This window comes from Mchenga conophoros, linkage group LG3, assembly GCF_057382185.1.
Source record: "Mchenga conophoros isolate Kocher_MC1m ecotype Shallow Benthic linkage group LG3, M_conophoros_male_GT1.1, whole genome shotgun sequence".
Taxonomy (NCBI): domain Eukaryota; kingdom Metazoa; phylum Chordata; class Actinopteri; order Cichliformes; family Cichlidae; genus Mchenga; species Mchenga conophoros.
This window is the reverse complement of record NC_140528.1, coordinates 34720075-34731996: the sequence shown is the minus strand read 5'-3', so window position 1 is coordinate 34731996 and position 11922 is coordinate 34720075. Positions and strand designations below refer to the sequence as shown.

The 11922-nt window shown below is 44.7% G+C and overlaps 1 protein-coding gene across 1 annotated transcript; it reads right to left on the bottom strand.

Moving 5' to 3' along the window:
* Positions 1-9303: 9303 nt before the first annotated feature.
* LOC146578333 (nuclear factor 7, brain-like) lies at positions 9304-11697 on the bottom strand. The gene is made up of 2 exons (XM_085258545.1): positions 11561-11697; positions 9304-11459 (listed from the first exon to the last, which is right to left on the bottom strand). Exon 2 carries the CDS (start codon positions 11440-11442, stop codon positions 10288-10290), a length of 1155 nt encoding a protein of 384 aa, XP_085114671.1. The 5' UTR covers positions 11443-11459; positions 11561-11697; the 3' UTR covers positions 9304-10287.
* Positions 11698-11922: the final 225 nt, after the last annotated feature.

Sequence of the window (11922 nt, the reverse complement as noted above, 5' to 3'; positions counted from 1 at the left end):
GGTGGCTGTGGCTACAATGTAGCTTGCCATCACCAGTGTGTGAATGTGTGTGAATGGGTGGGTGACTGGATATGTAAAGCGCTTTGGGGTCCTTAGGGACTAGTAAAGCGCTATATAAATACAGGCCATTTACCATTTACCATTAGCCAAAGTCCTAGCAGCATCCCCGGCTAACGTATATGTCTAGTCAATGTGATATTTTAAGCTGGAAATGCTTCAGTGAAAATAAAATATCTTCTTGCAAAATGTGCATAATACATTATGTCGGTCGACTGTTCCTTCTTGTTTTATTTTTCAATACTCAAATTTCCCATCGAGAGGGCCAATGTGCGTTTATCGTCTTCCCAAAGTTTATTGGTTCAGCTGCCCGTCACTACCAGATCAACTGCCATTTGTGCATGTGCAAAGGTAACTCCACTTGGACAAACTGCCCGAAATGTGTTGACATAAACATTTCAGGAAATTTGAGTCATTCTGCACTCCAGCGTTAATAACGTTAATTTTTTTGTTTCGCCTTAATTGTGATGATCTGTGTTAAGGCATTTATTTTGACAGCACTAGTTTATTGTTGTCATAAACAGACAAGAAGACAACAACAAACTGCTCCTCCCATTCAACACATGTCAGTCCATATCCCAGCAAACTAAATCATCTCCATTTACACATCAAATAGAAACATGAATCACTTGTAATGATTAGAAACTTGATAGAATTTCAAATCTAGTTTGGGGAGTCATTCAGTGAGAAACAGTGAAATGATTTTCCATGTGAAAAGGTGGACAGCAGAAACAGAAAGAAACAGTGAAACTAAAAGAGAAACAAAGAGCTTTGGAACAACGAGGCAGCAGGAGGACAGCTGCAGTTTAACAGCTTCAACTCACTGACAGGAAACAACATTAGAAACATCATCATCCTCAACTCATCTGCTGCACTGACACTGACACCTTCAACGGACACACCTTCACTTTATCACCAGTGTTAATGATTGGAAACATCCTGTGAGTGAAAGTGTGTGTGAAGGTGTGTATGTGTGTTGTCAAAGGAGCTTGCAAAGAAAAGCGTCTGGACTTCTTTAAGTTAAGTCAGGCTGCCCAGGTGTTTGGCCTGGTCTATCAGAGCTCCTGAGGGCAGCTGTGGATCATCCAGCAGGGGGCAGCGCTGGACTCTTTCCACTGCAGCCTTGTAGTTGTGCAGGAATGAGACGTCTTCAGCTCTCAGCTCCTCCTCTGTGGCTCTGACTGTGTCTGAAAGAGCTGCTATCTCTCTGCTCAGAGCCTCCATCTTCTCCTTCATCATCCCACTCTTCTGCTCCTCTTCCTCCCTCAGTGCAGCCAGCCTGGCCTCCTCTTCCTCTGCTAGAAACTGGTGAAGCTTCTTAAACTGCTCCTTAATCTGCCTCTCTGTGTGTCGGGCCTGGACCTTAATGTGTTCTGCTGTTTGATCAAACTTCACTTGAACTTCTTCACAAACCTTTAACTTCTTCTTTAAGGGCTCCAGAGTTTCCTGAAGTTCCTTCTTGTGTTGTTGTGCAGCTTCATCGATGGGTCTGAATCTGTGATTGGTGTGTTTTTCTGAGTCTCTGCAGACGACACAGACTGGCTGCTGATGGTCCAGACAGAAGAGTTTGAGTTTCTCAGAGTGCAGACTGCAGAGATCCTCTGAAGCTCTCTGATCTCTCTCCTGTAAGAACGACTCACACAGGTTCCTTAAAGCCAGATTAAAAGGTGGATCATACACTGATATTTCCTTACAAACTGGACACTCGTGTGTTGGTCTCTCTCTTCACCATCTCTTCAGACAGTCTTTACAGAAGCTGTGGCTACATGACAGAAGAACAGGATCTCTGAAGACCTCCTGACAGACCGGACAGCAGAGATCCTCCTCTGATCTGGAAGCCATTGAGTCTGTGAGTGAAGCTGAAAACAGCAGACAGGAAGTACAGTCAGTCCTGGCTCCCCTCCCTCCTCTACCACCTTCACTGAAACTTCCTTTGAGTCGTGTTTTTGCTCAAACTCACATTCAGTGTGTGGAGCGTCAGCAGCTTGAAGCAGCAGTGTTGGAGTTTTCCACTTTTCTCTCCTGTAGCTGGACTCACTCAGAGGAAGCTGCTAGTTTGGTCCAAAGATAAGTGTGAGTCTCAGAAGAATCAGTGGTGTTATTTCCTGTAACTAAGGGTGTGTTTCACTCCAAAGTTCAGAGATTAACCTGCCAGAAGTTGTATAAGTTACTGATAAAGAGCTTTTATCTCATTTCACATGCAGGTCAGAGCATGAAAGCTGTGATGCAGCAGTTTGAGAAAAATTGCTGCTGATATAAAATATTTTTTGTGGTTTTACAAAATATATAAAAGAGCAGAAAGAAAAGAAAAAAGTGTAAAGAGTGCAGCAAAATGCATGTTTTAGTGTGAGTTGGTTCATCTGATCTGGTTGTGTAAAAGTCACTGCATGACACTGAGTGTTACTTTTGTGTTACTGACACTCATCTCTGACTCAGAGAAACGATTTCTCCCCTGTGATGTTCACACAGTGGTGAGTTACATGTGTGTGGAATTTTTCACGTTTTATAGAAAAAAATTTCTCTTACTTTCTTTTTTCTGTTATTTACTAAAAAATCTCTCAAAGAAATAATGAATTCTCCACACGTCTTTGAAGGTTGCATGCAAATATCATGTGATCTAAAAGCCAAATATCTGCTGATGAAAACAAGGCCAGATGTTGAGCAGCTGTATTGCTGCATGACATCAGCCCACAGCAGCAGAGACCGTGGAGCCAACATGTGAGAAACAAAGCAACACGCTGAACATCTGAACCACAGCAGGAAGTGCGACTCTTTGTAGACCTGTGGACAGGAAACACACAGCAGGTCCTGATCAGTAACAGGGTCCAAAGACAAACATTTGTTTATCAGCATCTGTATATATGAGCACACAGAGAGCTCAGCTGGACACACTTCAGTCCTCCATCAAACACAACACACCTACACACTGTTTCCACCAGCTGCAGCACAGTCCAGTCTTTACAGTCAGGGAGGGCTTTTAATTTGAAAGGCACCACACAGGAAGTTTCAGAGGAACAGAAGAAGAACCAAAGGATGGTCTGTGATGTTAAGGTTAGGGTGATCAGCATCAGCTGGAAATATGAAACCTATCAAACATGTGAAGAAGCAGCAGCAGCTCACACGTTTACCACAACCACACACAGTCCTCTGAGAGCAGCGTGGCCTCCATCAACACACAAACTCAAACGCACAAACTCACTGATTGATTATTGATTGATTGATTTTCAGAGATAAGTAATTAAAGTTTATTTATTAAGCTCTTTTCACAGCGGTCACAAAGAGCTTCACACAAAAGGCTCAAATAAACATGAACATTAGGTGAAAATAAAGATTCAGTAAGACAGTAAAATAAACAGGTAGTTTTAAAATAAATTAATAATAATTCAATAAAATGTTTGTCATTAGAAAGCCTGTAAAACAGAAACATTTGAACTGCTTTTTAAAGAATCCACAGAGTCGACTAAACGTAGTTGTGGAGGCAGACTGATCCACAGCCTTGGCGCCACAGACTGAAAGGCTCTGTCACACTTAGTCTTTAGTCGTGTACAGGGAACAACTAACACATCATGAGTCTGAACGGAGACAACGAGCAGCAGTTTACTTTGTAAGAAGCTGAGATAAATAATCTAGGACGTGATCATTTAGTGTTCTGTGTGTTAAAACAAGAATTTTGAAACAAATCCTAAAATTTATTAGGAGCCAATATAAAGAAAATTAAATAGCAGTAATGTGAGCTTGCTTGGAGGTGAGAACGACGGGATTTGTTCAGGCTGGTAAACAGGACATTACAATAATCTAAACACGATGACACAAATGTATGAACAGTTTTTTCCAGTTCAGCCGAGGAGACCATATGTCCCAGTTTAGAAATGTTCCTTTCTATCTGAACCGGCAGTGGACCTTCTCTGGACCTCCCGAAGTCCACAACCAGTTCCTTGGTCTTTGAGGTGTTGAGTTGCAGGTGGTTTGTGTGACTCCATGCGACAAAGTTCCTCACCAGACTTCTGTACTCCTCTTCCTGATCATCCCAGATACACCCCATGATGGCCGTGTCGTCTGCAAACTTCTGAATGTGGCATAATTCAGAGTTGTAGCAGAAGTCAGAGGTGTACAGGGTGAAGAGAAGAGGGGACAGCACAGTTCCCTGTGGTGCTCCTGTGCTGCTGACCACTGTGTCAGACGTGATGTCCTTCAGCCTGACGTACTGTGGTCTGTCGGTGAGGTAGTCGGAGATCCAAGCCACCAGGCAGGGGTCCACCTCCATCCTGTTCAGTTTTTCCTGAAGCATACAGGGCCGGATGGTATTAAAGGCACTGGAAAAGTCAAGAAACAGGATCCTGACCGTGCCTTTTCCCCCATCCAGGTGTGAGTGGGCTCTATGCAGGAGGTACAGGATGGCATCCTCCACTCCGACACCCGCCTTGTATGCAAACTGTAGTGGGTCCTGGGCATGTTGTACCTGTGGTCGGAGGAGGTTGAGGAAGAGCCGCTCTAGAGTCTTCATAAGATGTGACGTCAGTGCCACCGGTCGGAAGTCATTCAGCTCATTAGGCCGGTTCTTTTTGGGGACCGGGACGATGCAGGATGTCTTCCATAGGGCGGGCACTCTCCCCAGTCGCAGACTGAGGTTGAAGACTCGTTGTAGCGGCTCCCCAAGTTCAACAGCACACGCCTTTAGCATCCTAGGACACACCTTGTCTGGGCCTGCTGCCTTTCTGGGGCGAAGCTTCCTCAGTTGTCTCCTGACCTGATCCACTGTGACACTGGGAGATGTTTGGGAGGAGGGGAGGGGGGGAGATGTCTTGCTGCTGAGAGAGGGATTGGAGGAGGGGGGTGTCATGGTGTCAGGAAGGGGGGGAAGCGAGGGAGGTAGGAGAGTGGGGAGAGGACTCTGTAGTGAAGGTGAGGGTGAGGGTGGGGGGGTTGTGGGCTGGTCAAACCTGTTGAAGAAGTTGTTGAGTTCGTTTGCCTTCTCCACAGTCCCCCCCACTGTGCTTTTCTTGGTGTTGTGGCCTGTGATGGTTTTCACACCATTCCAGACCTCCCTCATATTGTTCCTCTCCAACTTCTGCTCCACCTTCCTCCTGTAGGTGTCCTTTGCTTCCCTCAGGCAGCGTTTCACCTCCCGCTGTGCTGCTTTCATCTCCTCCTTCACTTTGCTCCTGAAAGCCTTCTTCTTCATGTTGAGGACAGCTTTGACTTCCTGTGTTACCCACGGTTTGTTATTAGGATAACACCGTACCGTCTTAGCAGGGGCGACTGTGTCCACACAAAAGTTGAGGTAGTCTGTAAGACAGTGTGTCGCCCCTTCTATGTCCTCACAATGTGGGCTCAGGAGCACATCCCAGTCTGTGGTGTCATAGCAGTCTCTCAGAGCATCCTCCTTTTCTGGGGTCCATCTCCGGATGGAGCGCGTTGTGACAGGCTGCCTTTGGACGAGGGGTGTGTATTGTGGCTGTAGGTAAACCAGGTTGTGGTCTGACTTCCCTAGTGGGGGGAGGGGGGTGGCTCTGTATGCATCTCTCACATTAGCATACAGTAGGTCAATTGTCCTGTTGCTCCTTGTGGGACAATTCACAAACTGGTGAAAAGCAGCCAGAGTAGAGTCCAGTGTGGCATGGTTAAAGTCTCCAGATATAATAATGAAAGCCTCGGGGTTTTGTGTCTGAAGTCTTGCTGTGACTGTGTGTATTTTCTCACAGGCAGTTGTTGCGTCGGCCCTTGGAGGGAGGGCCGACGTATTATGTATGTATTAGTTTACATTTTGACTGCACAATTGTGAGCTTTTTGTTATGCACAAAAACAACATTGTTTTCTTTTATTTATGGACCATGATTATTTAATAAATGCTGATAATTTATTTTTGAGTAATTTCTTCATGTACATCTACGCTGTATGTAAATAAAAGTGCCCGGTGTGACATCTGGGACACAGTGTGACTAAGAACTCTGTTTTTGTTCTTAACTTATGGCTTTAAAAAAAAAATATCGAGATATATATCTTATATCGCCATCCAGCTAAAAACATCGAGATATGAATTTTGGGTCATATCGCCCAGCCCTAGTGGAGGTGGTCAACAAGTACAAGTACCTCGGGCTGTGGGTGGACAATAAACTGGACTGGTCATGCAACACAGAGCACCTGTATAAAAAAGCCCAAAGCCGACTGTACTTCCTCAGGAGGCTGAGGTCTTTTAACATCTGCAGGAAGCTCCTGAGGATGTTTTACCAGTCGGTGGTTGCTGGAGTACTTTTCTATGCTGTGGTGTGCTGGGGGAGCAGCACAGCAAAGAAGGACTCATCCAGGTTGGAAAAACTGATCAGGAAGGCTAGCTCTGTGGTCGGCATGAAGCTGGACACTCTGGTGACAGTGGCAGAGAAAAGGACATTAAAGAAACTGCTGGACATTATGAACAATGCTGGGCATCCTCTGCACACGGCCATAAACAACCAGAAGAGTCTGTTCAGTGACAGGTTGCTTCTCCCAAAGACAAGAACCAACAGACTTAAAAACTCCTTTGTCCCACACGCCATCAGACTGTTGAACTCCTCTCTGGAGGGGAGAGGGAGGGGAAACAGGAGGACAAAGGAGGGGGGAACAACTAAGCTGTAGTGTCTCTTCACTTCACTGTGCAATACCTTTGTTAATAGTCAACGGTGCAATAGACCTCAATACTTGAAATGTACAATTCACTTGTATTTTTATTTTTATTCCTATTTATTCTATTTATCCCCTTTGTATATTTTATTTATATTGTCTCTGTATTTATATATGTGTATATATATATATATATATAATATTCTGTAACTCTGTAACTTCTGTCGGTGCTGTGCTTTTTGGAAACCGAATTTCCCAGAGGAACCCACCCGATGGATTAATAAAGTTTTATCTTATCTTATTTCTAGATCACATCAGTCTGTAGATAGTGTTTTCCTCCTCAAAAGACGAACTGCGTTTATTAGTTTCTCTCTGGTCCCCACTGATTCATACCATTATTTAATTCAATTCAATTCAATTTTATTTATATAGCGCCAAATCACAACAAAAGGCGCCTCAAGGCGCTTCATAGATACAGAGAAAAACCCAACAATCATATGACCCCCTATGAGCAAGCACTTTGGCGACAGTGGGAAGGAAAAACTCCCTTTTAACAGGAAGAAACCTCCGGCAGAACCAGGCTCAGGGAGGGGCGGGGCCATCTGCTGCAACCGGTTGGGGTGAGAGAAGGAAGACAGGATAAAGACATGCTGTGGAAGAGAGACAGAGGTTAATAACAGATATGATTCAATGCAGAGAGGTCTGTGAACACATAGTGAGTGAGAAAGGTGACTGGAAAGGAAAAACTCAGTGCATCATGGGAATCCCCCGGCAGCCTACGTCTATTGCAGCATAACTAAGGGAGGATTCAGGGTCACCTGGTCCAGCCCTAACTAAATGCTTTAGCAAAAAGAAAAGTTTTAAGCCTAATCTTAAAAGTAGAGATAGTGTCTGTCTCCCGAATCCAAACTGGAAGCTGGTTCCACAGAAGAGGGGCCTGAAAACTGAAGACTCTCCCTCCCATTCTACTTTTAAATACTCTAGGAACAACATGTAGGGGTGGTCTCATTTGCCTGGGTTCCTTAATAGTGAATGAAGGCATTCTCTGAAACTTATAGGTCTGGCGGCTTCCTGGGCCCTAAAGAGCTGTGGTTGTAGTTTTGGAGGGTCTGGGTTTCTGCCTCAGTTCGTGGTGGTGGGGGACTGGGGTGGGTGCTGCCTAGCGATCTTGGTGTGTGGGGCCTGAAGTGCTTGTGGTCATGGGTCCTTTTCTCCTTTTCTTTTCTCTAGTTGGGTGGCTGACCTCTTCTAGGTAGGTTTGGGTGTGGGGCATCGGGCCCTGGCGCCCTGGTCGCCTGTTCTCTAGCTTGGTATCTTTTTGTGCTCGGTTAGTCTGCACCCCTTTTGGCTGCCTCACTGTGTAGGGTGGTTGTGCCATGCTAGGATTTCAGGCCTGTACCTTGGGGACTTATGGGTGCCTGCAGGCCCATTGTGTGGGATGGGATGGGGTGTCCATGTGAGGGAGTAACCAGTGCTGAGTGCAGCTTGTCCCAGACCCAGACTAGTGTGTCTTGTTCCTTTCTGGTGTTGTGACACAGTCACAGCCCTAAGACGCGGGACTCATCTACACACTATAGTCTACTCTCTGTGGTGGGAGGAGTTATTTCCTGGCTCTCCATGTTTAGCTGTTTTTTGTAAAAAGAAATAGTTAACAAACAATGTTAGCCTTTTCTGCAGCTATAGGGCATATATGGTATCAATCTTTGATGGACGCAGTGCTTAAACAATGGAAAAAACACTAACTTTGTCCAAAAATGTCTCATGTTTAGCTGTTTTCCACTTTTTCTATGGTCATTTTAGGCTTTTGGACCAGGGTGAAGGGAGTATCTGCCATCAAACAAGAAGACAGCTGCATGTAACTACGACGGTGTTTGCTAGTTCACCTTACATGCATTAATTTAATAACGTGATTAGCCTACTCAACGTAAATTACACACAAACAACATTAAGCTACTCGCCCAGAGAAGAACGGCTGCTGCTGCCATCATCATCCATCATCATTTCTGCTACACTGGCAGGGCTAGGGGCCAGGACTCTCCTCTTCGGGTTCTTAGGAGATGTTGCTAACTCTGGGTCCGATAACAGGCACCACACCCGCAGTAGATGTGCACGGTGTGAGGTCTCGCAGCAAGCTATCAAATACGGCGCATTTCTCGGCTTTAAAAAAAAAAGCACTATACATCACCAGGTTCGTCATCAGATTCAAGGTGTTACCTCCTTTGCACAGTATCACCTTAAAGCACTTGTTGCAGGCTGCTGAGTTTGCATCTTTTGTTGTGAAGTACAGCCAGACTTTTGACCGCTTCACCTTGGGCATTTTTACTTGTTGGTTCCAGGGCCGGTGGTTGGACATTGTGGTGTGGTAGTTCACCGGCTTCCTTGGTGGCCAGGGGTGGCTTTGAGCTCTTCCATGTCAGGAGGTAACTGTCTTGTGTACTGGGCAGTTCTTCAGCACATGGAGCACTGGGACCCTGGTCTCGGCTCTCACCTATAGTGGGATCTGCTGCTCATCGACTGGCCCTCTGGGGCTGTCACTCTTTGGCCATAGGTGCCCATCTAGGGCCTCTTCCCTTTTTCCTTCTTGCCCTGCCGTAGACAGGATCATACTCTATACAACATATATTGTAATAACCAAAATAGCATGCATAGACGATATACTGTTATCGCTACGTGTTGGATACACTGTGTATGTTAACGCAGGTCAACAGCAAGCCAAACTCAATTTTCATGAGCCAGGAAACTGAGCATCTTGCTCCTTTATTACAGTCTTCTCGACGGCTTACAACTTTTACAACTGTGGGTTGAATAGCTCGATGAAAGTTCTGAGTGAAACTAAAAAATAAACCAGAAAATAAAATATCCTTTAGCTCTTTAACATTGTGAAATAAATGCAGAAAAGAAATAGTTAGTAATAGAAAACATGTATCAAAGTTAGTCTTAGCTGCTAAGTAATGATAAACAGTAGTTTTAACAATCCTCTGATATGCATATTCGATTGCTAGCATCATTGCTATGTTAATAGACCATGCTCTAAGCAAAAACCGATTCTGGGATAAGGCTAATTTCTGGTACAAACACATTCACACAACGATCTCTAAATCAGCATATAAAACATATAAAACAAACCAGAACATGTAATAAACTTACAGCCATTGCTTTTGATGATGTATATAAAGATTCAGGCCACAGGAGATGAAATTTAAACACAGATAGGCAGGTTTTCTGTACAATGCTTTTTTCCCAACTGACTGCAGCTCCTGCTTTCCACAATGCATTGCGATCACAGATTACTCCTTCAAAATAAGATACAGAAAAACTAATGCTGACTGTATAGAATATATTTTTAACTAAATGACTCTCTTTTTTAACATAAATTACCACAGTTGAAATATTACATTTTTATCACTATATTATTATGAACCATTTTTAATCTTTTACTTGGGACAGAGAAGACAAAATAAACAGTTAAACCTTAAACAAGGGGAGCCCATAGAGAATATACAGAGCTGATTTGGAAAAGCAAAATGTGTTTGGCACAACAGTGCATTCATATCATAATTCTGATTGCAAAGGCTGCCAGACAGAACTGGATTTTTAAAAAGAAAAAAAGGAAAAACAGAAATATCATCATCCTCAACTCTGCTCCACTGACACTGACACCTTCAACGGCAACACTTTCACTTCATCATCAGTGCTAATGAATGGGAACATCCTGTCAGTGAAAGTGTGTGTGAAGGTGTGTATGTGTGTGTTAGTATCAAGATCAGAGAACGACAGCTTTCCTCTGTTCCAGTCCAGATTCACTCTGATCCTCTGGATCATCTGTGCTGCGAGAGCAGTGGATCCTGCTAATGGAGACCATGCTGAGTATTTATCTTCCTCAAACCATATTATCCATAATCCAGACAGTATGCTTCCCTTCCTCTGCACAGACTCTGCTAGAACACCCAGTCCCCACCATGTACTGTCTCCAACTTCAATATCCCAGCTGTGAGTCCCTGAGTTAAAGCCCTCAGAGCCCAGGACAGAGCTGTAATAATCAAATCTCTCTGGATTATCAGGAAGCTGCTGCCTCTCTCCTCGTCGTCTCACACTGGTCAAATCTTCAGACAGGATGAGTTTTGGATGAGCAGTGTTTGGGTCCAGAATGAGAGGAGTGTAGGAGACCATGTCCTTCATGTTGTTCCAGATGTTGAAGGTCAGGTTGCCCAGGTGTTTGGCCTGGTCTATCAGAGCTCCTGAGGGCAGCTGTGGATCATCCAGCAGGGGGCAGCGCTGGACTCTTTCCACTGCAGCCTTGTAGTTGTGCAGGAATGAGACGTCTTCAGCTCTCAGCTCCTCCTCTGTGGCTCTGACTGTGTCTGAAAGAGCTGCTATCTCTCTGCTCAGAGCCTCCATCTTCTCCTTCATCATCCCACTCTTCTGCTCCTCTTCCTCCCTCAGTGCAGCCAGCCTGGCCTCCTCTTCCTCTGCTAGAAACTGCTGAAGCTTCTTAAACTGCTCCTTAATCTGCCTCTCTGTGTGTCGGGCCTGGACCTTAATGTGTTCTGCTGTTTGATCAAACTTCACTTGAACTCGTTTGCAAACCTTTAACTTCTTCTTTAAGGGCTCCAGAGTTTCCTGAAGTTCCTTCTTGTGTTGTTGTGCAGCTTCATCGATGGGTCTGAATCTGTGATTGGTGTGTTTTTCTGTTTCTCTGCAGATGTGACACACTGGCACTATGCTCTGCTCTCTGAAGACCTCCTGACAGACCGGACAGCAGAGATCCTCCTCTGATCTGGAAGCCATTGAGTCTGCGAGTGAAGCTGAAAACAGCAGACAGGAAGTACAGTCAGTCCTGGCTCCCCTCCCTCCTCTACCACCTTCACTGAAACTTCCTTTGAGTCGTGTTTTTGCTCAAACTCACATTCAGTGTGTGGAGCGTCAGCAGCTTGAAGCAGCAGTGTTGGAGTTTTCCACTTTTCTCTCCTGTAGCTGGACTCACTCAGAGGAAGCTGCTAGTTTGGACCAAATGTGAGTGTGATTCCAGTGTTGTTGTTACAGCCCTTACAACTCAGAGTGTGTTTTATTCCAAAGTTCAGACTGCCAGAAGCTGCAAAAGTTATTGATTAACAGCGTTTATCTCATTTCACTTGCACAGGTCAGTGCATGAAATCAGCTGTTTGAGAACGTTTAGCATCAATGTGCTGCAGGAGCATGAAAACATGATGTTGCTTTTTTCTGCTTTGGTGGATAATTTACAGTATAGAGGCATGAACAAAGTACATT

What these genes read in the sequence shown, in the direction of transcription:
- LOC146578333 (XM_085258545.1), bottom strand. Translation starts at nt 11,442, where the DNA reads ATGGCTTCCAGATCAGAGGAGGATCTCTGCTGTCCGGTCTGTCAGGAG.